This window comes from Tenebrio molitor, chromosome 3 (assembly GCF_963966145.1).
Source record: "Tenebrio molitor chromosome 3, icTenMoli1.1, whole genome shotgun sequence".
In the NCBI taxonomy this organism is placed as follows: domain Eukaryota; kingdom Metazoa; phylum Arthropoda; class Insecta; order Coleoptera; family Tenebrionidae; genus Tenebrio; species Tenebrio molitor.
Window position 1 is genome coordinate 25,634,104 of NC_091048.1, and position 27,804 is coordinate 25,661,907.

Here is a 27,804-nt window from a genome sequence, read left to right on the forward strand (position 1 = left end):
AGTCAGCGGTGTGTCTGTAGTGAGTGTCGCCAAACAGTCCAACACAGCCGTTTTTAGTTTCGTGTGTGTGTTTTTAGTATTAGTTTTTCGATTCGCATGTATGGTTTTCCGTTGTGGTGATTTTCGGCTGTGATCGTCCCGTTAGTCCTAGGTTCGCCTTCCCTTAATTTGTGAGTACCCACACGCATTTGCATAATCGGGCCCTTCCGGTCGATTTTCCGAATTTCACGCGCTCCACCTGAGCCGCCGTCTAACCTAAAAGTTTGACGTTTGGGGCGCCCGACCGGACCGCACGTCCGCCGCCCCTTCGCTCAATTAGTCCGAGTCCGCTGGGATTGTTTTCTGCTTTTACCTCCTTTCCGCCAAACCACAATTGTTACGGTCTTCAAGTGTCAAGCACGACCGTGCTAACCAGCGGCGTGACTTAACAAGCGGTGCCAACTTAAAATTAATTTATTCACGATCGCTGTACTGCACTTAGGACGATGAACGCACCCCACTCCAACACCATCTCGAAAATTTTCCAAAATCATTGCTCTCGTTAACGCCTCGCCTATAAATCACCCACCTCTCGACACGCCAGTGGCGTCCCGATCGATTTTTCAACTGTCACTCGGTGACACTTGCCTGTCAACTTGACAGAACTGTTCGTCCAATTTGTGCACCCCCCGGGGCCACGCCTTGCGCCGCACGCTCAATTTAATATTTACAGGGTGATTACGTTAAACGCGCCCCGAGGGGTTCCGCAAGGAAAGTTCTAATAATGGTGCGGACGCATTGGAGATTCCCCCACCCACGAAATATTCGAGTGCACTAAAATTGTATTTAGAAATAAAAACGCTTTGTATACAATGACATAGTCGGCCCGATTGGGTCGTTCGATAGAATCACACGTGACGTTCGCTGCCGGTACATCTGACAAAAGTGAAGAAATCACGAAATGCTTGAGCAACGGACGATTTATTCCGAAGACATACACCGTCCCTGATCCCCATATTTAAATCAAATCCAATTAAGAACAGAATTTTTAATTTGATCGCATGTGGGATTACCACACTACTGTCATTTAATAACTCATTTTTGGTAGAGGGGGCGCCACTTGCGCACACATTCCAAATCAGAATCTTCATTTTGACATATCTGTCTGCCACCACAGACAAAGGTAAACAATAACAAAGACAACAGACACCTCCTTTCCCGCCGAGTATGTCGCACGATTACACAATTCAACACAGATCGTGTCTGTGAGCACAACAATTAATTAGGAAGCCACGATGATTTGGTACCAATTGCCCAACAACTGACAAACGTCCAATAAAACGACAATAACGTGTGGGAACCAAGTGTCACGATGAAATATTGTAATCGCATGTGAGGGGTAATCTTGATGAGCTAGGAGTCAATAAACGCTATCATTTTTTTCATTAAGCCAAGCTCCACAGGTCGCAACACACTAAAGTCACGCTAGCGTGCGGGTGGGATCTACAATTTTGCAAGTTGTAATGTGTCATTTGAAACCAAACATGTTTGAAAATCTGTCCAGATGATATGTAGTGCCGGCTACTGAACAATAAACTAGTCCACTTCCAAGAATTCCATGTAACGATATAAACAATAACAGTTGAGCATAAGTGTTTGCTGTACAGAATATAAAACTGGTGATCGAACATGTTTAAAAGTCATTACAGAGTTGTCGAAATGACAGTGGAAACAGTATACAGCGCCAGCGACTAAATGATAAACTAATTCCAAGAATTCCACCGAAAGATTCATTTTGATTGGATAGAATACAAAAGAAGTGACAGGGCATATTTAGAAGTCATTTGCAGAGTCTGTCAAGATGACAGTGGGCACAGTATGCAGCGCCAGTGAGAGAATGGAAAACTGATCTAATTTCAAGAATTCCACTGAATGGTTTAAACTAAGCAGTGACAGTTGAGCATAAATGTTTGCTGAAGAGAATACAACCTGGAAACCTTTTGGAATAATAAATTGCGTGCGGAACGCTCCTAATTAAATAATTGTCCACCCATTTAAAAACATTTAATTAAATTTCGATTAATTAAGTGGAAAAGAATCCATTTTGAAACGGGTTACCTTCACGAATCTTTGACCCGAGTACATAATTGTTTTAATGTTTGCTAAACACGCTCTCGTTCCGCGGGGTTCAGAAGTAATTAACCCGTCGGCAACGACGCTTTTCACTCATTCACCCCACGTAATCAAACGTTTTTCGTTTTTATGATCAACAGTTAGGTACCTCAATTAAGCGAGTAGGTTAGCGGAAACGTCCGACAGAACAATGTTTTAGGGCAGGAAAGTTTCTTGTAACAATAAAACGACCGTGGCTATCGATTTCCCAGAGAGAGAGGAGAATTTTCCGCATAATTAGCAACGATCCGTCGTCACGGAAAAGCGCACCAAAAACTAGAATTTTTCGTTTGCATCGATCCCGCGGCGACAGGACACTCGCATCGCAACGATTATTTTTAGTAGAGCAGGATCGTAATCGGCGAAACAAACACAGCTGTCGGAAAGATTCGCCGGTGAGAGAGGACCCCGCCTTCGCTGTCTATTACAGGATCAGATGGTCTTGTCGAGGACGCGGGAGGACGATTAGGAATGGCCCGTTTGTGTTTCACTCAGATAAAAGACGAGACATTTGCGTAATGGCTTGACGGGTTCGAGGGGGTGTCTGCAGGATCATTCGCCTTGTTATTTGTCGTCGCAGGATGGCGAACTGGTGGATTGACGTCACCGGCCAGTAGACGGGTAAATAAAATTACAAGAGACCAGAAAGAATTCCTGACCTTGCGGTGACCTGTCCGGTGCCGGCCCAGAGAAATGGGTTGAGTCAATGACTCCGTTCGGCCACCAGTCGAGGGTTTGCCACCCAACCTCGCAGGAAAAGAGAGAAGTAGAAGGCATAGCCAGACAAGTGGGTCTAGAAGTCTTTTTAATGTGCAAAGAGGTTAATGGAGTGGTGCTGGAGAGTGTGTAGACATTTCTGGTTTTGTGTGAGTGGGAATGGCGCTAGAGCAATTGCAACAAACAAATAGCGTAATTACTCTTGAGGGGGTCAATGGAAGAATGCATACAGATTCTGATGTGATTTTGTTGTTTTGAGTAAATATAGAAAAGACGGCGCGAGTGAGTTGCAAGATGCTTCTCAATTCCGGTGCTCCTTGGCCTGGTTAGTTGTATGCAGCCGCCTTGGTACACTCTCCGATTGCAATATAAACCCGAAGACTTGCGATATCATCGGGACTAGTATTTTTCCACGCGACTAGACCACAATCCGAAGATTATCCCTTTCACAGATAACAATTGTTTTAATGCCGTTTAATACCCAATCCGAGATAAGTGGATGAACAACTGTTGACACCGCTGTCAAAATCGGCGCTTGTGAAAAATTTCAGTTATTAGTCGTCATTGTGTGTAAATCTGGACTTCTGTTTGGTTTTTGTTTACGCAACTAGACGTTTACAAGGTTGCTAATACATAAAACGCAAGCATCTTGAGTAAAGTTTGCGGAGTTAATTGCCCAATTAAGACCGTAACGGGCGAAGAGAGTGGACGAATTTGTCAAAAAGAATTTCGGACGGTGCAGAAGTGGGTTAAGAGCGAAATGGGTGAAGGACCAGTTCTTGCAAAATACAAAACATACGCACGACGTGTTATGCTTACGTTGATTGTGTTATTTCTAGTCGGAAGGACAAACAAGCGCCAGGACTGGATGGGCGTTAGAGTCACTTCCGGAAAAATCGGGAAAATTTGAGACACATGTTGGGCGGCCATCTTGTGCGACTTCCGTTTCTCTTTCAACAAAGGCGCGCGGCAGTGTTAGTTTCAGCGTGAAAAATTCCTCCACACCACTTATCTAATATTTGTTTTATCCATCGCTCTCGTCTCGCTAATAACCTGGAAAGGGGGCACCAGCCGTGCTGAATTATTGACGATTACGTCATCCGCTGATTAGAATATTAATTTTGGATTAGGCAAATTCTTGCCGCCCCCAATCCACACAAAGCTCTAATACCGACTAAGCTACTCGGATCAGGTCGATCTCGGATAAGCTGCCCGAACGCCAGGTTTTACAATCGCTTACGTAACGTTTCGTCAATGAATGCTAACTATTACCATTATCACTTTTACTTGAAAGCGTGAAAGTCGACCGTGTTCGACACGGATGGTGAGTCAGTTTTTTCCGGAAAATCAAAAATTTTTCCAGACAGATTTCGTTCCATATCGCGATATTAACATTTGTAAATGAGATACGGATGTAGATAATGATTGTTCACCTGAACGATGGAAAGCGTTTCCGTTGCGTCGTGTTCGAGCAAGTGGTTTACGAATTGCACAGATAACGTGAAGGCAGCAACGGGGTCAATGCATTGTGAAAGTTGTTATGAATCGTATCGTTGATACGTACGGTCTGAGTGATTTTTTTCAATCAAACATCTGTCGAAGCTTCAAAGCGATACTGCGGTGGTTAAGCTGGGCTATGTCGGTGGCCATCACCGACACGTGTGTCGGAATTTGGTATTTTTGTTATGCGATTTACGTGACCTTTTCATCTTCCGGTCTTTATTGTTACTTTTGTTTTTGCGTGGAGTTCAATCATGCACAGTTGGCTGTAAGTAGCCGTCTCCATCTGATTTGTTTGCTCTTCTGACCCTTTCTTCGGTTTGAAGTTGTCCAAGAGGTGGTTTTATTTGCTTGTTTGTCCCAATACAAATCGTATCGATTGTATTAGTCAAAATCTGATAAAAACATCCAAATCAAATTCTTGATTATTTTCTTTGTTGTTGCTCCCTCTTCCATTCTTCTCGTCTTCCAAAATGTCTTCACCCATCCTAAATCCCGTCCATCTTTATTTAGAGCATTCCTTCCATTTCATTCCTCCATATACTTTTACTAGTTGTTCCGTTGCTGTTCGTCCTTCTCTTGCTACCAGTATCTACAAAAAAATTTTTGTCTGTACGTTTCCACACTGGGTCACATCATTGTCTTTTCCCTTTTTATGAATATTCCTATTGGTACTTTGTTTGTTGCCACACTTCCATATTTTATATTACATTTAGATTCATTAATTCCTTGGGTTTCCTGTCTGATAGTATTGTGGGACACGGCTTCAATTTCGTCGCTTTCATATGCATATTGATATACGATTTGTCATATTTTTATAGTTTTCTTTCCATTGTCGGTCTCAATAATTGCCAAAAGAAATTTTAAAAAATGGCCAAGAAAGACAATTTTTTACTGAAAATACGTGATGTATTATCTGTTATCTTTCATTCTACTTTGCTCCTTTTTTAGTGGCCTAACTTTTATGTTGTCAATATTCGCAATCTGCGCCTCTCTTAACATTCCGTCAATGTCTGCCATGTACACCGCAAACTATGTCAGGTTGAGTAACCATGACTTTTCCGTTTTCACTTTTTCTTCATTTTCTTCCAGGTTTCCATTGTTTTCTTCCCAAAGATTTCCGCAAACAGTGTTGTATGTCTACTTCTTCCCATTTTGAATCCTAACTCTTCATTCTACTTCTCTGCCAACTCCACTATTACAAACACTACATTTTCAGTCAGATCGCAAATTCTTTATAATTTATTCCTCCTCACAAAATTTTGTTTAATAAGTTGTTGATTAAACTTTTTTTACTTTCATTTGCTTCTTTACCCTAACAAACATGAAATGTCATTGTCATAATGCACGAATAAAATGATAGATCAATCCTCCTCGTCCTATTATCCTAAATTATTTTTCTTCTAATTCTTCCACCTACATTTTTTTCAACTTTCTTCCGTTCTACATTTCTAGTATATTTCCATGCAGGCCACACATCCTCTTTTATTCATTCTTCTGCCATTGCTCCTCATCCCCTTCAAGTCCCTTCACTTCGACGCTCGCTCTTATAACACTTTCGTTTTTTTCCTTTATTTCGACATTTTTGGCGCCTGTTTGTTGCCAAGTTTCCATATTCTACATTGTACTCAGATTCATTAAATCCCTGCGTTTCCTGCCTCTAAACATCCTGTGACGCATTCCCAACTTTTGGCGCTTAACCTTTCCTGCCATTAGCATACAATGATTTATCACATTTTTATTCTTTCTTGGTTGTTTTCAATTATCGCTTCACATTTCGCACGTCTGACACCCATTTCTAACAACTTTTTGACCTAACTTGACTTAACTTCGTCCTTTTGAAACTTCGCGTGTGCTGTAGTAGTTAAATTTCTAAATCTAATCTATTATTCTTCATTCTTTATTGGGTTTCGTGGATTTGCTTTTTCACATTCGCAACTTACACCTCCATTGGGATTCTACCAACGTCTGCCTTCGACTTTGCAAACTATGTAAGGCCGAGTGGCCTTCCCTGCGTAGCACCATTTTCTTATCATAACTCTCCTCTGTTCTTATTCTTAACCACAATTTTTTTTTCTGGATGTTCTAGATGTTCATAATACCGTTTTTCTTCTCATCCTTTCTTTCACCGTTTTCTACGTATTCCTCATTCTCCATTAGACCGATAATCTGCAACATTATTATGCTCTTTTTTTATTTTTCTATTTTATCAACATCACAATATTTCTCTACTGCTCTTCAATTTTCCTACTGCAATACTTTTCCTCTGCAGAAGTTTTCCTTCGTTTTCATTTTATCTTTTCATTCAAAGGAATTGGTGACCAAATTTTTGTAAACTTTAAATATCGAGAAATAGTTTACAGTAAGAATGAGGAAGGCAAAGCTTTCGTTCAGGCGAATTTCAATTCAAGTGAACGAAAGCGGTCGTCTCTGATTCCCCCGATTTTTGTTTTCGCCCCCTCTCTCCGCTGGGGTTTTTGGCGGAAACGGATACGACTCCAGAGGTGCGAAGATTTAAGTCGTAACAGTACTTACGGACCTATTCGATGGCCCCCTAGATCCCCCGATTTGAATCCATTAGATTTTTTTCTATGAGGTTACATTCGAGACAATGTTTATTTGACCCCACGTAACTCTTCTCACGCGAGAAGAGTTAAGAAGAGGGAGAGTGAAGTCTGTGAGGAAATACCCCAAAATTTTTTACTGAACGCAACCATTGGGGTTTATAGAAGGTGTCGACAGTGTTTGGAACAGAATGGAGGCAATTTTGAGTAACTAGAATAGATTTTTTATTTATCTATAAATTTAGTTATGTACTTGATTTTTGATTTTTCAATTTTTTTCCAATGAAAATAATTTTGCTGTTCTTTTTTTTAATGTACGAATATTCAGAAGAAAATTCTCTATAAGAACGAATAGAAAAATATATACAGTGTAATTTGAAAAAAAAAAATAGATATCAAAAAAATTATCGAATCAGAGAATGTTGAGGTACATATTTTTCGAACTATTTCATTTCATGTCATTTTTTCAAATCGGATGAAAAATAAGTAAGATACAGCGTCAAGGGTTTTTCCTCAGTCAGCCGGTATATAAATATGTATTTTCAAGATTTTTTTTGTTGTTGTTTCAACAAGTTGTCAACCCGTAATAGTTTAGACAAACATTCATTATTTTTTATTTACTCCGTGGCAACACAATTATGTATAATTTTATAATTATTGTAAAATGATAACATATTTATTTTCATTAAACCAGTTTTTTTCACTTACCGCTTTAAACAAGCTTTTTTAATTTTTTTTATTGACATTGTGCAACTTACATAACAGATTACTTTGAAGCATAATTGTCTAAATTCTGTTGCTAGGTAATTAGTTCCTATTGTTAATTTCTAGCAACCACTTTTAATTGAACTCTTCATTTGTGAAAAAATCTTGTTATTTAGCGCTAAACACGCGATCATCTTTTGTCATTGTAAATGTACCAACAAAATGTCATTGCATAATAATATGTACTATGTTGTTATTATTTTGTCTCGGTGGAGGGAAAAAATTCAAATGACTGTTTTGGTTGCCTTTTCAGGCAAACTTTCTGGGGAATTACGTCACAATAAGATAATTTAATCTGCTAATAAAATCACGCGATGCTCCAAACCGAACGATTTCCGGTTCCTCCGGTACGGATATGGCCCTGCATTCCGAATAATTTTTTTATCAGTGCCCCACCGACCGGGTCCGCGGTGGCACACCGTGAAACCGTTCCGCAAGAAATCGATCGATCGATTATGAAACGATCGGAAATTAGAAAGTTCCGAAAAATCGAACGACAAGAGTGTTGCCCCTCGCTCTATCCGATTTATTTATTTATTTAAAAAAACGTGAAGGTTACTAATGTGACGTCAGAGAAAATTTCGGGGCGTGAGTGTACACATTTCCAGCAACAGGTGGGGACGGCCACGTGTTTTTTCTTGCCTGCCGCCTCCAGATTGAAGAGTAAACACGACGAGGTTTTCATGAATGGGATGATTATTACGTTACGCAAGCGACCTTCAGGCCTGTTAAGCTTACGCTGGTAATTGTCGGGAAAGAGCGCTATCAGAGTGACGATTGACGCCACCGTTGACATTGGCGGCGGTTTTTCAAAATCTAGAACAATGATTGAATCGCGATTGATTCGTTGTCCAAATGTTTGGTCTTAATTGAAGGTGTTAGCTGTCACGTTATCATTCAGCATCTGATAATAATCCAGTGCAACGATAAGGCAGTCAATTTTCGCAACTGGTGATTAATGGGGAGCTGCCAGTTGTATAGCTGACATATCTACAAATATTTATTTTACACTTTGTAAATGTCGGTGTATCGTGACCGATATTGGGACGGGAGAGTAGTAAATTTGTTAGAGAACATGCAAAACGCTTGTTGTTGTTACTAAGCGAACATCGCGTTATTAGAATGCACATTGAGATGTTCGTGGTTGTTTTGACATTTTAATTACCACTAATGCAGATAATAGAGTACACAGTGTGGCAGTTTGGATCGTTGTAAATTTGTCAGTTTTATCAGGAATTTTTCTAAGTCACAAGTACTGTCATGATTGTTTGCGGACTCTTCTTGACAGTCACGTTTCCTTATCGCTTTACCTAAATCTTGTATTTTATTTTTTCCGATCGATCCGAGCAGTTTGTACAGTGTGGATACATTAGAAAATGGATCTAAATGTAAATATACAGGGTGTTTTAAAATTATCGTATTCCGAGTTCGGGGCTTAGTAGGGGACATCCTGTTAACCAAGTAAAAATGTTTAAAAAAAAATTGATGTCACTTTGAAAAAAATATCAAAGTTGCCAATATTTGTTCAAAAGTAAAGTTAAAGCTGTTTTTTCAAGAAATGTCTTTTCATTTATATTTTAATATTTTACATAATCATCCTCACCATATTTCAAAATGAATGTAAACCATTTATATTTTTTATTTGAATGATGAAAAGTTTGAACCTACAGACCCATATTTTGTAAAGACCCCCCCTATATTTTTTATTTTATTTTTTCGAGATTCCTGAGATTTTTCCCCCGACTTGGAATACGTTAATTTTGCGACACCCTGTATACTTAAGAGCCAATTATTTTTTCCCATTACATCGACAGAAAGTAGGAACTTACTGCCTCATTCTGGGTCGAACCTATCGTATTCTCTCCCTAGGGAGTATAAAATATGTTTACTCCCCAGGGAGTAATTTTCCAATTTTTTTGACATTTCCTTTCATCATACATTTTTTGAATATTTCTTCATTAATTCTTCCTCGAAGATGTCATGGAGAACGATCGATTGTCAGAGAATCATTATACTCCGTACACTGATAGGATTGCACGTTTTTAAATTCTAGTTCCAAGACATGACGCAGTGAAAAATACTAAACTCTCCATCTTACCAGTAGTAATCCTACGCCTATAATGTTTACAGCATTCCAGCTGTCAATCTGAATTAAGTTTCAGTACAAATGTTTTCAATTGTTATAAACTGCTGTTGAAATTATCGATTTTTCGAGCATGAATGATATAACAAATGTTTTGGGCGCTTTTCTACTTTTTACGGCGTAGACACTTGTCTTTGTGTCTGTCAAAAAACGCAATCTATTAGTGTAGGAAGTATACCAGAATTCATTAAATAAAAAATATAAAAAGTAATTAAAATGCAACGTTGGTAACGGCAAATGTGCTTACTTTGATGCTCTAACTTCCAATACGTGTAATTTAAATTTTTGAATGTTTTATAAAAAATAAAAAAAAAAGGAGCAAAACATCTATAATACCTCTGGAGTAAAGTGTCATTTTCTCCATTGTCGCATGAATTCCATTCAGGAAAATACGTAATAAGGTACAAAGACTTGACCGACTCATCAAATTTGATGTTGACTGTTTTTCTAATTGTAGACAGTCGTAGAAAAATATTGCATGGAACTCATGGATAGTGTGAAAAAAGTACTACTTTATGCACTTGTTGCATAAGTTACTATTTTTTATTTGTTAATACATACATATAATTAATCCGTCTCGAGACATTTCTGTGAGGTTTCGTGTTTTTGAAGCCTGTCTAAATCACAAACAGAACGATTTTCATTTAATTTCTTTCATTTAATTCACAGAAATCATATTAGTTTTCAAGAATTTCCCCGTTTTAGCTATGTATTTGTTTTCACAACACTGTATTATTCTCGGTAATGGCTTGAAATTGACTTTCCCGACAGCGTTTGCTTTTGAAGATAATATTTACACCATTTCTTCAAAGTGAAATATGAAAATAAAGATCTTTCATAAATGAGTTTTAATCTCCAGTGAATTATTCTCCTCTTTTGTCGAGAGTTAGGTGCTCTGGAGGGTCAGACGGAAAAGTTTTATATTATTAAATATTAACAACTTTTGTTCGTTTTCAATTGCTTTGTTGAAAAAGCTGAAGTCTCAAGTTATTTTATTTATTAATCTTCCAACAATTTTCATTTGAATGCCGGTTTCTTTTTTCTTTGTTCTATGTTTCCTTTGTGCTCTTCTTGTTTCATTTATTGACTCTTTTTTTATAGCTTACCATATCTAAAAACTCTTTCTTAGCAGTTCTCGAACATTATTTAAAACTTTTAATCCCTACATCGCGTATTTGAATAGTTATTTGTGTATCAAGGCCAAAAAGTGCATCTTTTTCATCCGAGTCTGAGTTTTCTGGCCGAGGCGCACCCGAGGTGTACATTAAATTTTTTAGGCAACCGCACGAACCACAAAGCAAAAGACATCATTGGAAAAATTACAAATTCATTTTGAATCTACCTTTTTCAAATATTTAGATAAATTTATTAATACATACATATTAACATTTTTTTAATACTATTTGTTGTCAACTTGACAACAAAACTAGAAATTTGCTACTTGCAATACAATTACATACTTATTTACATAATCTATTGTGACAGGACAATTATCGGTTTTGTCGGTTTTGTTGCTAACTTACTAAACAGATGGGGCCACGGTCAGCGTCCGAAAAAGTGCGCTCGAAAAAAAGTTACTTTTCGTCCGCTTGTGAGTATGTACGTAAAATTACCGGTTTCATTAAGGGTGCCTAAAAAATAATTTTCTTCACACTTTAAACCCTCAAAACATTAACAAACTATCATTTTCCATCGTGTTTTTTTTTTAATTTAGTATTTGTTACGTTTTTTCCCCGTTCTAAATCATTCGCCTTTTTTGATCACACTTTCATAACACTGTCAATTTTGTTTGTTTCAACGGACTTTCAAAAGAAGTATCACGTGATCGCCTGTCGTTCATTTGCATAATGTAGCAAGTAACGTGACTTCCTACATCGTGCCAATGAAAAAAAAATTGCTTATCTGAAGGAATTTCAACCGTAGAAATGTGTTTTATTCAAATTATTTGGCAAAATTTACACCATTCTGATCTGTGGAAAAAACAATCAATACAAAAATGAATCAACAAGACGAAAATTTTTCAATATGTGATCGTGAGCTTAATGAAAAGCTGGATCCAATAATTCTCACCCTTCAAATATTTGTGTCTCAAATATTTATATTGTGCAGAACCGTTCTAAAATTAGCAATTTTGTCACAAGTGTGTGCTGTTGACACGACTGACATTCCGCAATTTATTGAATGTTGAAAGTACCACTCATAAACAAATTAATATAAATTAACGAGATTAAGCACAAGACAGAACATGTTCGAGCTCATTATTTTTCCAAATGAATTTTAAACACATTTATTTAAATCTGTTTTTGAACGAAAAAAATTAATTTGAATTTTTTAACAAATTGTCATTGTCATTGGTAATTGGAAATTTGGACACAGAACAATAAAAATAAAACAAAAACGACATGCGGTTTCATTCATTCACTCGTTGGAGCATGTCTTCGCTTGAGTAATCATTGTCATTCCACGCTTCCTGAATCCGTACTGTATGATCATTTGTGTTGTTCGTAGAACCAAATAAATTACCCGGTCGTGGCTCAGACATTTTGACGACAAGTCGCATTGCTTGGCAATTCACGGAAGTATCGCCACGTGTGTTTTTTGCACAGTGTCGTGTGAGAGCGCGCATCATTGCAAGAAAATCTCGGAGCAATTACCAATTCGATCAACGTCGGCGCAAGACGCACGTTGAACAGGTTTTGAACTGCCGAAATTAACATCAGCAGTATCGCTGGGATTACCACTGCAACACGTAAGAAACTTGTAAAAAAATTCAGTTAGGTAACGAAATCTAAATAAATGGAATTTAATTAAGCAGGAATTGTTTGCAAATTTACGTAATGTACGTCATTGGATTTCCTCGGGATGCAGTCTGTCATTTGTATTCGAACCGCACACGGTCACGATAAATAAAACCTAGACGAAGACCTTAGTGCAAGACCATGGAGCAACCTCAGCGGTGTAAGGCTAAACCGTCCAATTTACAAGCGTTCGGTGTCCTATCTGGTCCAATTAGACCGGTTAATTGGACATTGTTCGATGGCGACGCATAAAATGGGTTCGGTTTAAATGGGAAAATGTCACGGAAAGCGTCCCCGAAGACAACCTGCACCTAATTTCTCGTCGGGATTGGCTGTGCCAGACTGTCTTGTAATGTTTGCGCCTTGTCAAAAAATGGTGATGATTAAAAGAATTGTTGGAAGTGATGTACACTGACGGACAAAAAAATTGTCTTCACTCATTTGACGGCACTGTCATTTTATTTAATGTTTCATTAATGTAAATCATACTTCCAACTTTGAGGTTAACCAATGTCTGTCAAATGACGTGGCATTTTAAAATTATTTAAAATATTTGTCACTTATGACATATTATTGTGAAGGCTCGCAAGCATGTTTTACATAATAAAAATAATGAAAGACATTTTGGCGACAATTTTTTTGTCCGTCAGTGTACATATATTATTCCTGTCACTAGGACAAAGCCACTGGTTCGGTAATGTTATCGTAAACATTTTCTAAAGAACTGTTAAGACTAAGACGTGCGTATGAATCGAGAGAGGCGCTTTGATGACATTTTTTTTGGACACACTGTAGTTGCGATGCAAAATATATGTACTTTTTCTGCCCCAACAGAAAGTAGACGTTTCCTTGCATGTCTCAGGGTCGAAAGTAAATGTTCTCTAAAAAATTTGGCAAAAAGAGGAATTTGTAATAACATTTATTAAAAAGTTACAATTTATTTAATGTCAATGGCACAATACGAGTATTATCAAAACTGATTCCATATGTATTCCTTAATTGCTCACGTGGTTGTTAAGATGGAATAAGATTTTAACGTTTTTGGAATGAAAAGTAAACCAAAATGACGTCTTCCGTAATTGGTCATTATTTCCGTCGTCTATTTTGTGATACATAAATCATCTTCCTTTACAAGCTTCTTCCTAGATTGTTTTGATAATAAATCCGACTAGCCAATCAGTGAGGATAAGATAAAGTGTTTGGAAAACGCAATCTTGGTAACGGCAAGTGTGCTCACTCTGAGGCTCTGATTATGACATAAAGTCCATTCAAAAATCAAAAAACCACCACCTGTTGCTTTAGGTTGGTAAAATTTAAAAAACCCTAGGTAGATATTTTTTCATACTACGTTGGTAACTATAAATTATGACATTTATTTGATTCAAATTAAAATTCAATTGCTTTGAATTTCGTTCATATTGTTTTATTAGCAGCACGTTTCATTTATTTATTGATTCTTATTATTTTTACTTAAACATGCTCAGAAAAACAAGACACTTAATAAACATTTAACTTCAAAATTACAAGTCTCACAAAATTTTACACTAGACAGCGTTGCCGATAGAGATTATCGAGGAAAATGCGGTGGTTTTTTGATTTTTGAATGGACTTTAGTTTAGTTCAGGTTTTTAAAGATTTTTTTCCGAAAAAAAAAAACACAAATGAGGTGACAGAGACGTTTATGTATGATGTAAAATGTCATTTCCTGTCATACAAGAAACTACATATTTATAGAACTACACTGCAAGGTACAAAGACTTTCCCAGACACAGGTTACTGGAAGAAAAGAAAATGTCTTATTTCTTAATGTAATTAAGTCGTCTGAAGACATTTGCTTTAAAAAGTATGTAGTTAGATTTTCCGATTAGGAAATGGGTTGAAGTACTCGTAGCTTAGAGTCAAATGGGGTCTGTAAGGTGGATAATTTAATTCATAGAAATGAAATTGATTTTCAAGTGGTTCTCGATTTTTAGCTGTTTGTTTTCGTAACATTAATGTTGTTCTTCGTGATGGCTTCCACGGAGCTTCCTTGGATGGCATTTGTCTTTGAACGGAATGTTTATTCTATTTCTTCACAATGGAGTAAAAAACAAGGATTTTCCATTAATAATTTTTAATCTCCGGTGTCTTTTTCTCCTTTTATTAATAGTTTAGGGTTTTAGGGTGGTCCGACACAAAGCTTATATATTACATATTAAATATGAACAACCCTTGTTTCGTTTCAATTCCTTTCTTGAAAAAGGTGAAATCTCACGCGATTTTATTTATTCATCTTTGTATGAGTATGTTTCTTTTTTCTTTGTTCAATATTTTTATTTACTTTTTTTTTTTCTTTTTTCTAGCTTACACTACATTTTCCTTTATCACATTTTTCATATTTGTATTACCTGAATCTAAACTTTAATCAGTTTTTCAACATTTTTTTTTTTATCTTAATCCCTAGGCTCACGTATATTTATTTCATAATATTATTTTGTTACTGTTACTCTCTACAATTTTTTGGTAATACTCGTAGATATTTTGCAGTCATCCTTGGTTCACTTTTTTTTCTGCTTATGAATATGTTAAGGTTACACATTTTTATTTCTTTCTCCACTACAACGAAATTGCCTCGATTGTATTTACATATATTTCTCTTCTCGTACATTCAACATATCAGACAAAAAATGCCACAATGACGTTTTCCATTCATTTTTGTACCTACAAAGTATCTCTAAAAAACGTATATCAAGAGTGTTGTGAAATTGTGCAGCTCTATAATTTCATCGTGTCGAAAAAGGGGCTAAAAGTTTTTCAAAAAAGTTTGAGAGCCACTGAATTTTGTGAAAAACTGGGTCAAAAAAATTAATAGTAGACATTTTTGTTGTCATTTAATTCAAAATTAAGTCACTTTGACAAGAACCTTAATCTAAACCTGGAGAAAACCGAATGCTTCCCAATGCACTAACCTTTGTAAACGTTGTGCAGCATCTTCGCAATTTCAGGCGTTTCGAAATGAATAACGAGAAGAAAAGAAGAATAAATTGAAAACCAGCCACGAACAAGTACACAGCGTCTTGCAAATCCCCTGGGAGTTCTCAGTTTGTAGTTTGGCTGCGAATTCAGAACGCTGCTCAGGAAATTCGCTCTGAATGGCAGGCATTGTGAGCAACTTCTTTGATGTTTCATTTTATGCTTTTACTCACAAGTACAGTCATTTTACTTTGTCGTTTAAGCCTTTGTTGTTTTCGGAATCAGTTGTAGGCACTATTTATTATCATCACTTTACAAATGTTATCAAAGATTCATGCTGAAAATAAAAAAAAATTAACGATAAAAATAAAATACATATAACCTCGAATGACAGAAAAACTTAACGTTTTAGGTTGGTTGTACGTCAAAACTGCCCGCCAAATTTGAAAATTTTCAACGGTTCCCAAACAAACTGATTCCTGTGATTCTCTTGTAAACCATTAAAACATTTGTATAAGACAAGTTGGGTGAATTTGCCTTCTTTTACCACATACTACCTCAGGTTAAAATATCTGCACAACTTTCAAAATATACAGAGTGATCACAAAAAACGCCCCAGCTAATATCTTTCTTATTTGAAATCCGATTTCAACGAGCGATACTTCAAATTAAAGGGTTCAAAAAGTACTATAAACTGGATATAGAATGTTGCCCTTAGCAACCCTACCTTGCAAGGGTAAAGGATCAACTTTATTTTTTTAAATGGCAACGTATAATTTTTTTGGTACAGTTAGATTCATTATGTTTTTCTGACTTCAAAAATATAGCACACCCTGTATATTTAAATGTTATTCTAACATAAGAAATAAATGAAAGTCAATTACAAATTATTAAAAGTAGAACTTTATTCGTAGCAGGCCAAGAATTAATTATAAAGACATTCTTGTAGCCATGGAAACACAAACAAATACAAATTTATTTTGAAAATAAAAATTATTTGTCTTAATTTTTGTTTAATTTTCTTGGATTTCGTGTTGTGAAGTAAAATGAATAAAAGCGAACTTATGGATATGTTACAATCATATTTCGAAAATAATAGAAATAACTGCATGCAGAAAAACGCCACCTGAAATCCTTCTGAATGCCACGCGAAGTGTGATACGTAGATGTCAACAACGTCTCGAACAAAATGGTTCTCAATTTGAACAGTTTTGTTGAAAAAATTTCAAATAAGAAAGATATAAGCTGGGGCGTCTTTTTGTGATCACTCTGTATACTTTTTTGCTATAAAATCTTGGGAAACAGTTTCCGCAGAATCACCATTCTTCAAAAAATCGTAAATCAAGACACAACCAATCGGAACAAATTAAACTGTTTACAGAACGCAACCTTGATAACGGCAAGTGTGCTTACCCTGAGACTCCGATTTTAAGAAAATTTAATTTTGTAGGTTTTTTTAGATGAAGATACAAGTATGTAGTAGAAAAAAACACGTATACATATATCTCTGGATTGAAGTGTCATTTCCTCCCTTGGGTGATTAAACTTCACCCAGCGGAAGGAAATAACACACTTTTTCCCCCTTTTCGTACAAATAACTACTCAGATAGTTTTATGGCAGCAAGGACGGTGTAAATCTTTAAAAGGCGAAGCAAGCGTGGCACTCCACCTGGAAAGAGTATTGTCTTGCCCAACGGAGCTTACGAAACGCCATTAAAAATGTGATCGCGCTGTACTCTTGCAATCCCGCATTTGTATTCCGACCGCGTCCCAACAAGAAACGCGATTTTCCTTCGTTTTTAAAGTTTTCCTTGATGCGTCCTCAGATCGCGACCCCGGCCAGGACTGGCATTATTCATCAGGAAAAGATCGCCGCGTCCAGCTCCTCTCGCCATCCTGCAACATCGCGCCTATCCGTTCTTGACATTGACACAGTAAGCGGCGATCGAAAGTTATCGACAGTTATGTAAAGTCTGTTGCATCTGCAGCGCAGGTGTAATTGTTAATTCATCAGCACTATCGGTCAGGATTTCCTGAAAGCTCTAATTTGTCACCGCCGCTTCCGACCAGAACTGACTGATCTTTTCGTTTCAGATTCGTCAAGATGGCTTTTCTTCTGGACTTCGTGCACAACATAAACTCCTATTTAAACAAATATCAAGGTGAGTCGGTGGGATTTTCGCTTTTGTCGGCGCGATTACTTTATGGTCATTGCTGTCGCTGTTTAACTTGTCGTTCGCTCGAAAATCGGCTAGAAGGTCGACTCGTGGACGACTGCCAAAAATTCGACACTCGAAGGCTTCTTCTCAGCGTATTTGGCCTTAAGCGGGCTATTTTGAAGATTTTTGGCAGCGGCTGTCGTCCCACGACGCTGCTTAATTCGACTCCGGTGATTAATTTTCGACCTCATCAAGCTTGGCTGCCGTAAATTTCATTTTTTTACGAGCGAAGTTTGTTTGCACAAGTGTATAGGTCGTGGAGGAGTGGCTTGTTGGTAATTACATTGCACGCACTAACGGATCGGTGTTTATTTGGTTGCCTAACTAAGCACCATTTCAGGGAATTTATTGCAAAGATAACACCAATTCGATTCGAGTTTAAGCTGCAAACAGACGCACACAATAGTGTTGTACGTCATGATCGACGAGATGCTCGTCTGTGATTAATTCGTACCGCATAAATCTGGAATTCGCGTGTTGTGTGTCATCGTCACAGTAACTGTAAAACGGAGTTTTCCACATCATAAATAAAGTTGATGCGATGCAATGAGTAACACAAGTATCATTCTTTAATATGCAAAACTGGTAACAATGTGGATAACTGGTTTTTATTCCCGACTGATCAACGATTTGTGACGTAAAAATTGTAAAATCTCTCTTGAAAAAAGAGAAACGGTGATGTTCGGAATGTAAATTAGCAGAGAGTTAAATGGCAGACTCCCGAATAACGATCGTCTTATGGCAATTTTATCATTTTCGATGACACACACCACCAATCTATATTTTTATGTTAGGGAATTATTTTTATCGCGGGTTGACCTCATTATCTGTCAAAAAACTATTCGTGGAAATTTATTTTCTTTTATGTTGCATAAACACTCCAATAAAAAGATCACTTGTGCATTTTCCTCTTTGATCTGTGACGCAGAATGTTAGTCGAGATCTCAAATTTTTATCGGCGATAAAGAGTCAGTTTTGCATTTTATTGGACTAAATGAACACCGAGATTTAAAGACTGACGGAATGAGGGGTACTATACAGGGTGGTTCAAGGAGTGGTCTCACCACAAAAAAATCACTTTTTTGTAACAAACTGACGTAGTTTTTTCCTTCTATGGGACGCTATACAGCTGTGTATGAAATTTAAAAAATGTGATTTTGACAAGGGAGTCAACATTTATTTCTATTGCCAGCTTGGCAGAAAAATTGAATTAATTTTAATAAATCGTGTGAAATGGGAATTACATTTTGTCATTAGAAAATTGGAAGTACATAGGTACTATTTCGGACACGGAATCTTGGCCAACATTTTTTTGACATTTCTAAAAAACATGATGTAAACCAATCATTAGCGTCATTAATAAATGACAATTATTAAAAATCACTTTGAAGTTTTTATTCTGACATCAAAAAAGCAAGGAAATGGCATTATCGAGTCAAAAGTTGGGTTATATTCAATAAAGGCCAGTTCACACATATTTGTCAGTTAAATGTCAGTTATGGCCAAGATTCCGTGTCCGGAATAGTATAATGTATTCCAACTTTAAAAAAACGATGCTTGGCCATGACAATCTGACAGATTTCATCCTGTATATCTGAATAAAAGTTTGGTTAGGAATTTTATAGGCACAGTGTTGCCATACTTATGTTCCGCCTTTTTGCGAATCGATTGAAACTGTATTACAAGAAATTAATGGAGAACCCAGCATTTTTTATTAAAAATGGCAATTAAAAAAAAACAAATCAAAATGTAAACATCTGGTGGAGGCTTTAGTCATTGAATGAGTTTCAAGAACGCTTGCTTTAGTTTAACAAGCAGAAAACGGATAGGTAAGTTCTCCAAAATGGAATCACTTTTTTTAAAAAACATCTACACTTTAACCTCCTCCATTATTTCATCTTCAGAATTATCTTCATCATTAGATTCCGAATCATTTTCTAATGTTTAGCCCACGAATAATTTCGGTCAGATTTCTTTTAAAAAATGGTTCCACTTTTCTGATTTTCATCTTTTTGTAGTTCTAGTATCCTCCAGACCCTTTTTTGTAATTATGCAATATATAACAGATCTTCCCACCTATAAATTAATTATACAGTTCAGGATTTCATCGATTACAAATTCATTGTTCTCACATTGAAGATATCCATCAATCTGTTAATAATCGCATCATTACTTAGATCGGGCGGGCCTATCTCGTTTAAAATGTGCCCTTCAACACGCTACGTTTTGTCTCGACAAATACAACTTTTGGCTTTATGCACTTGTAGTAAACCCTTTAAATTATTACTTTGTGTAGTCTAATTTAAAATAAATTAGAAAAACGTCAAAATGACATTTATTGATAACTTTATTTATTTTTTGTCTTTTTGTTTTCGAATCATCTTGCAACATAGCACTTCAAATTTAGTTATAAACCATTCACGATTATTTCAAATTCGGACTATCTATGAAAATCTGACATTTTAGTTGGCAGTACTGTGATTTGTCTTAATAAATCTATTTTAGGTTATAATTCAATCGAACACTGCTCCCAAGTTGCTACATTTTTTAAATAATTGAACGCATTAGGAACAATAATCGTAAAATTGTAATTGAAATGAAACATACATATTTGTAGGGCAGTTCTGGGTAAATTCTTATTAACTAAATTAATGACGGAATTGACAACAATGCGAATATTTAAAAACGAAACGTCATATGACAGGACCTGACGCCAATCTAACAAAAAAATATCGCGGCCTCCTGCGTGTTTAAAATAATCGTGAACGGCATATACAAAAGATTTACAACCAAAATAAAGTGAAATATAACTACTAATTTCCTCAGTACTGCCAATTTAACAAAATTAAAGCATGGCAACCTATCGTTCTTTTAAAGATGGAATAGATTATACATAGATGTTTTCAGCGCAGTTTAATTTTTTATGAAAGTCATTTTCTAATCATTTTAATTAAAATTAATGGCATGTTCGGCACTCCTTTTATGGAGCTTATCTACATCGTTGATTATGCAACAAATGTATCTACGAATTTTTCTATTCAATGGAAAAACGGGTTTTAACAATTGGTAGCTTGATGTGTACGTGCATTGATCCTGCATTTTATTATCTTAAGTGAGCACATAGGAAACGAAAGTTGTCTCGTGAATAGCTTTTGTAACAAAAATTTATCAAACTTTATCGGCTACGTTTTTCCACAAGAATAGATTTCTGCAGAATCCAACTGTTTTTTTGAAGACTTGTCAGAGACAGCATTGACAGCTGACTCTCTTTCTTCGGAGGAAATGAAAACATTTCTATCCAATTCCGTCCACTGGAAAGATCAGAGCGTCAGGATTTTAGGATTCCACGGGAATGTTTGGAGTATCTTCTGGGTCACCTTGATAGTGAAATTAGCAAAAGGAAACCAAAACCGACGAAAAAGAAGGTTTTGCTTCGTCGCTGTCTTCATTATTCCTTGCTACACCTTGATAATTAATGTGAAAAAAGTGAAAGAGAATATAGTTCCTTTGAATTTTGTTCATAAAATAGTTGGAGAAATACACTGACCGGCACAAAAACAACTCATTATGATTTCTTTAATAAGTGATCTTAAATTTGTACTTATTTTTCTTTATTATAGTTAAATTGGGATATTTTCAATGATCGGGAGTGCTATGGTCACCATGGCAACCGAATTCTTTTGTTTAAATAAATTATTAGAAAATTTGCGCTACTTCCATGTTGTTTTTGTCGGTTGATTTACGTATTAAAAGATTTAATTTGACAATACGAGATACTAATTCAAAATGCTGTTCAAATTTTGGCAATTTTTCATAACATTTTTTTTTTTTCTAAAAAATTACTTTTTTTTAAATTTTATATGCTGTGTTTAATGTTTTGTTTGTCGGATATTCTTTGGCAAAGAATAACTTAAATAACACTTATCAATACAACATGATATCAAAAAAAATTTCTAAGACAATTAATTACTTAATTATACTAATAAAATTCAAAGTGAGTCGTTTTTTGTGCGGTCAGTGTATCTCTAACAAAAGGGGAAACTATTGCAGTCTATGAAGTATCAAGCAAAGCAAAAACGACGAAAAAGAAGGTTTTGCTTCGTCGCTGTCTTCGTTCTTCATTTCTATACGTTGATAATAATTGCTGTAAAAAAAAAACAATTCTGCGATGAAGAGTTCCCACCCTATTTTTAGAATATAGTTCCTTGGGATTTTTGTTTACATTCTCCTTAAATTGAAAAGATTCATATAATGTAGTTGGAGTAATATCTCTAGCAAAAGAAGAAAAAAAATCTCTGGACTGTTATGGAGAGAAATTATGTAGAATTTTACATCTTTTGGTTAGAGGTCACGAAATTTTAAACCATCCCTCGTAAAGCAACGAACATAAAAAAAATTGTGGGCAAATAGCCCTCGGTTTTCTACCTCTTCTACAAGTGCAGGTGCTCTTTTTATTTGTTTGCTTTAATATTTCCTTTAGACACATAACCTCACTTTGGACATCATTTTACTTTATATTAAATTATTAATTTAATATTTATAAAAACCATTAGAAGGAAAACCAGGAGAAAACGGAAACAAAAGCAAGCACCAGCACACTTGACCACAACATTTTTTTGAACACTCTTTATAAAAAAAATCATTAGTAGGTAAATATTGATAAATAATGAGAAAATAATGAAGATATTTAATCCAAAGGTCATAGAGGATAGGTTTCAAAATAAAGAAACTTAATTGCTTACTGACATTGAAAAAAATTGCTAATCATGATTGTGTCAATTCTGATTTTATCGGAAATGACAATCATTAAATTTGTATTTTTAGAAGGAACATTATTGTTACTTATTTAATCCCATCTGATTGGACTAAATTTTTCTAATGAAAAAGATGAAAAATGTATTAAATAATACATTTTCACCCGACCATTGAAAGACTTTCGTCGCACCTTAATGTTTGGTATCTGGATGATGGCGCTTTAGGAGGTTCAGCTGAAACTGTTTTAAAAGATCTGGAAACCATTATAGTTGAATTTGAAAAAATTGGGTTATCATTGAATTACTCTAAATGTGAATTATTCCTCTCTCCTGATGTTTCTGAAGAACGCAAAATCGACATTTTGAAGAAATTTGAATCTCTTTCTCCAGATATTAGAAAGACCTCTGCAGAAGATTTATCTTTACTTGGTTCGCCGTTATTTGAAGATGCAATGCCTAATTTTTTCTCAACAATTTTGGAAAAATTCGACTTGTTAGTGAAAAATATCGAAAACATAAAACCTCATATGGCTTTATTTCTGCTACGTCATTATCTTTGGATTCCGAAACTTAATTATTTTCTTCGTTGCTGTCCTTTTTGGAAATTCAAAAATTATTGTAAAGCTTTTGATGAAAAAATTCAATCAACCTTGGAAAAAATTTTGAATATTAAATTATCTTCAAACTCATGGAATCAAGCATCACTTCCATTGGATTTTGGTGGACTAGGTATCCGTTCAGTGACTGATTTATCTTCAGTTGCATTCCTTGCTTCAATACATTCTTCAATTGCTCTCATCGGATGTATACTCTCTCCTTTAAACAATACATTTGAGATCAAATATTTGTCAGAAGCTCTGGATTGTTGGAAGCTCCTCTGTCCCGGCATTGAGATACCTGATTCACCTAATTTGCAAAGACTATGGGATGCTCCAATTATCAACAAAAAGTTTAATGAAATTTTGGATTCTTCTGATCATTGCAATAAAGCAAGACTGCTAGCTGTTTCTGAATTGGAATCTGGAGCCTGGTTAAAAGCTCTACCATCTTCTAACCTTGGTACTTTATTGGACCGTCAAACACTTCAAATAGCTGTTGCTCTTAGAATTGGATCTGAAATCTGTCATCCACACATTTGCATTTGTGGCTCTCAGGTGGATAAATGGGGTCATCATGGTCTTTCGTGTTTAAAAAGTGCTGGTAGAATTCCACGCGACAGTGCCTTAAATGATATTTTAAAGCGTACCTTCTCTTCAGTCAACATTCCTTGTATTATTGAACCTTACGGATTGCTTCGTGAAGATGGTAAAAGACCAGATGGGGTTACTTTAATTCCTTGGAAACGTGGTAGAACACTTGTTTGGGATGTAACATGTGTTGATACCTTGGCTGCAACACATTTAGATGGTTGTTCAAGAAAATCAGGTTCCGCTGCTCTTTCAGCCGAAAAATTAAAACACGGCAAATATTGTACAATTAAAGAAAATCATAATTTTGTCGCATTTTCGTTAGAAACCTTTGGCCCATGGAGCCCAGATGCTAAAGAGCTTTTTAAAGATATAAGCAAGTTGCTGCTTGAAAAATCTGGTGTTTCCGAGTCCCCTAGCTATTTCCAGCAAAGAATAAGTATTGCTATCCAAAGAGGAAATGCTGCTAGTGTTCTGGGAACTGTGGCCAAAACCTCAGGACTTGAAGAAGTTTTTTATTTGTTTAAAATTTAGTTTACATATCATATCAGTAACAGCAGAATGTTTACATTTGTTTTGTATTCGTAGTGAATTATTAAAGCATTTTTCGTATTCATAAATGAATTGTTCTGTTCGAGAAAATTTTAAAATGAACATTTGAATTTTTATGAAAGAAATTATTATGTATCTTACTGTCGCGAGCAAAAAATTCTGGTCGTCAATGTCATTTAAAGTTTGGTTAGATTATCACAAATTTAAAAAAATTCCCTGCCTGATTATGCCCATGTCAACAAAGTGTCAAGAAAATGAGAAAAAATGTCAATTAATGTCGTAGAACATGATGATAGGTTATAATATTTACGACCTTTTTACAACGGAGCATTTTCGATTGTGTCAAAGCATGATTTTGACGGTCAGTTTTTTTTTTGCTCGCGATAGTATATTTATATCTTTTATGAACTGTATCTACCTTAACCGACTTTCACCAAATTTCGCCGTTAATTGCCACACTATTGTGTCATTCTAAATACTTAAAAAAATTGATTTCGGAGCCGTGATTACTAAATTTTATCTTTGCAGCAATAGGTGACTTGAGCAAGAGCAAGTTGCGAATTTCACAACACGCAAACAAAATACATCGGTCGATCGGTCCATTCCAAAGTATCGAGATAATTTCATTTTTGATGTAACCAAAAATTTTCGGAAATTTATTAGAGCATTTCCTGACCAAAAAATTTCAAATCAAACGGAATATTGGTAATTGGTAAATTACTTGTGTAAAAAATTAAATAATATAATACCACCAGTATTCGATAATATAAACTGAACAGCCAATCAATTTAGTGTCTGATGAACTGTTCATGCATGATCCTTCGAGTCGGATCAGCCAGACACTAATGGCAGATCGGTCATGGTCCTTCGAGCCGGATTCAGAAACATGTTTTAAATATTGCACCAAGTAGGAGATGTATCAAGTTCATGAAACAAGTTTTTTAATCTGTATCAAGATTTCTGAGTAGACCTTTTTAAGATCGTGAATTTAAGAGATTTTCGATTTACATATTTTTAGTTTTTACCATCGGTAAAACTTTTTGATCATCAAGTTTTTTGTTTTTCAGATCAACGTACAGCAGATTGGCCATTAATGTCAAGCCCTTTTTATACGTTAGGAATATGTATATCTTACGTAGTTGTAGTAAAGGTAATTCACACAATTTCCTCAAAAAAAAAGAAAGTCTGACCGAATTTTTGCAGGTTCTGGGACCGAAATTGATGGAGAATAGGAAACCCTTCCATTTCAAGAAAACTCTAGTATTTTACAATTTTTTACAAGTCATATTTAGTGTATGGTTATTTTATCAGGTAATCTCCGAATCCATCCGACCTCATCAATAACGCAACTAACAATATCTCTCTGATTGCAGATTGCATTGGGAGGCTGGTTGACAGGTGAATACAGCCTAAGATGTCAACCCGTCGATTATTCGAACAAACCCAGTACGCTGAGAGTAAGTTGGCAAATTAGGTACTCCAAACTGTCACTAAAGCGAATTAATTGCAGATGGTGCACGCTTCGTGGTGGTATTTTTTTTCGAAGTTTACGGAATTCATCGACACTGTAAGTAGCCTCGATGCAAATTTGACGAACAGTTTTCTGTATTTATTACTTAACAGCTTTTTTTCGTTTTGAGAAAAAAGTATGATCAAGTCAGCACGCTCCACGTCATCCATCATGGCGTCATGCCAATGTCCGTCTGGTTCGGAGTCAAATTCACTCCAGGTAATGAAAGCAATAGCGAAAACGAGAGATTTTGTTTCGTCGGCAACCAGCAATACACGTGACGACGGAAAGGAGAGTGTGACACGAGTTTTTGGTGTTTCAGGCGGGCACAGCACCTTCTTCGGCTTCCTCAACACATTCGTGCATATCATCATGTACTTCTATTACATGCTAAGTGCCCTTGGTCCCGAAGTCCAGAAGTACTTATGGTGGAAGAAGTACCTGACGACGTTGCAGATGGTCCAGTTCGTGGCGATCATGGTCCACGCCTTCCAATTGCTCTTCACCGACTGCAACTATCCCCGTGCCTTCGTCTGGTGGATCGGGATGCACGCCGTCATGTTCTTCTTCCTATTCAAGGACTTCTACATCCAAACGTACAACAGGAAGGTGGCGGCGGCAGCGGCGGCGGCTGCCGCACTGGCGAAGAACAAACCCGTCCAGAACGGGAGCGGCCCCTCGCAGAACGGAGTCAAGTCGAGTAAAGTCAGCGAGTATTACGTCAACGGGACGGACTTGCACCAGAGGATAAAGTCGCAGTGATATAGTGGTAGCTTTATTTATTAAATTGAGTCATGATCGAACTGTTTACTTAATTTAATTGTGTAGGATAATTAATTCGGGTTCATGACTATAAAGCAATTTGCTCAATTTTTTAAGCACTTCTCCATTCACGCGAATAATGTAAGTAGAGTAATGATTGTACAAACTTCAACAAGAATTTTTGTAGCCACTAACAATACGTGCCTATGTACAGGGTCTAGTGGAGTCGAAAATTTTTTTTCCGAGCGGTGATTAGCGAAAAAGCTAGATTATTATTCCATTAGTTCGAACAAATCCAATTGCAATAAATTCGTCTTTTTTTAGATCTGTGTTCATATACATTAAGAGTTTTTTGAGCAATAAAATATGTTTTATATATTTTAGGTGCTGTTTTTTAAATGTTATCGTGAAAATTCATTTGTTATCATTTTATATTAGAAGAAACTCGAATATACTTACATAGATGGTCTTCTCTAGATGGGATTTTAAAGGATTGTTGAAAACTGAAATTATGCATTTTATGTAGGTTAAATCAGGTTATTTGTTGTACCTATGTATTTTTTATACTTACTATTATTGAATAAAAATTGCCGAAAAAACTATATCTTTCATTGTCCCACGCAAATGTTACCAAACCAAAAATATTTCTTCACTTAATCCATCTTTCTTTCGTTTGGATCGAAATGAAAATACCTATTCACGACCAATTAGGTAATTTTTTTAGTTCAGATTTAAAAATGAGAATGATACAAAAACAACTCGGACCATTATGAAAACACTTCGGTAAAAAATCCATAAGAAAGAAAGTAAAATGGTAGGCAAATCTACTATTTTATAGTAGGTGGCAAAACTGGTCCAAAGGGCACCAAGACACTCCAGCATCGTTACACCACATGACATACATTAGCATGTTATTACGTTGAAAATTAATAGTAAAGTAAATTCAGGATGGAATGGGTATCAAATGGTAGATCAAATAATATGAAATTTTATTGTTTGGCTATGTGATTAAGGGCCGGTTTCACCAACGTGAGTTAAATTTAATTAAAAAAAGAGTGTGTGCCAGGGTTGCCAAGTTGCCATGTCTAGGGATTTTTCCTGAATCTAGGGATTTTTAATGTGGTCAAGGGGAAAAGGGATTTTTTCTAAATTTCCGGCAAATCTAGGGATAATTGCAAATATTCTAAAAATATATTTAGTAAAAGCATGCTTTTTTGAATTAATTTCAGA

General features: G+C 36.0%; 1 protein-coding gene across 1 annotated transcript; it reads left to right on the forward strand.

The window, feature by feature from the left end:
- LOC138125977 (very long chain fatty acid elongase AAEL008004-like) lies at positions 1–27,187 on the forward strand. The gene is made up of 8 exons (XM_069041583.1): positions 1–170; positions 17,685–17,752; positions 25,370–25,452; positions 25,506–25,613; positions 25,676–25,759; positions 25,813–25,869; positions 25,926–26,031; positions 26,135–27,187. The coding sequence occupies exons 2-8, from the start codon at positions 17,695–17,697 to the stop codon at positions 26,572–26,574; spliced, it is 936 nt and encodes a 311-aa protein (XP_068897684.1). The 5' UTR covers positions 1–170; positions 17,685–17,694; the 3' UTR covers positions 26,575–27,187.
- Positions 27,188–27,804: the final 617 nt, after the last annotated feature.

Bases quoted from the DNA above. Each gene is read 5' to 3' on its own strand.
- LOC138125977 (XM_069041583.1), top strand. From the start codon at position 17,695: ATGGCTTTTCTTCTGGACTTCGTGCACAACATAAACTCCTATTTAAAC. The intron at 17,753-25,369 runs GTGAGTCGGTGG...TTTGTTTTTCAG, and splicing joins CTATTTAAACAAATATCAAG to ATCAACGTACAGCAGATTGG. The intron at 25,614-25,675 runs GTAATCTCCGAA...CTCTGATTGCAG, and splicing joins GTGTATGGTTATTTTATCAG to ATTGCATTGGGAGGCTGGTT.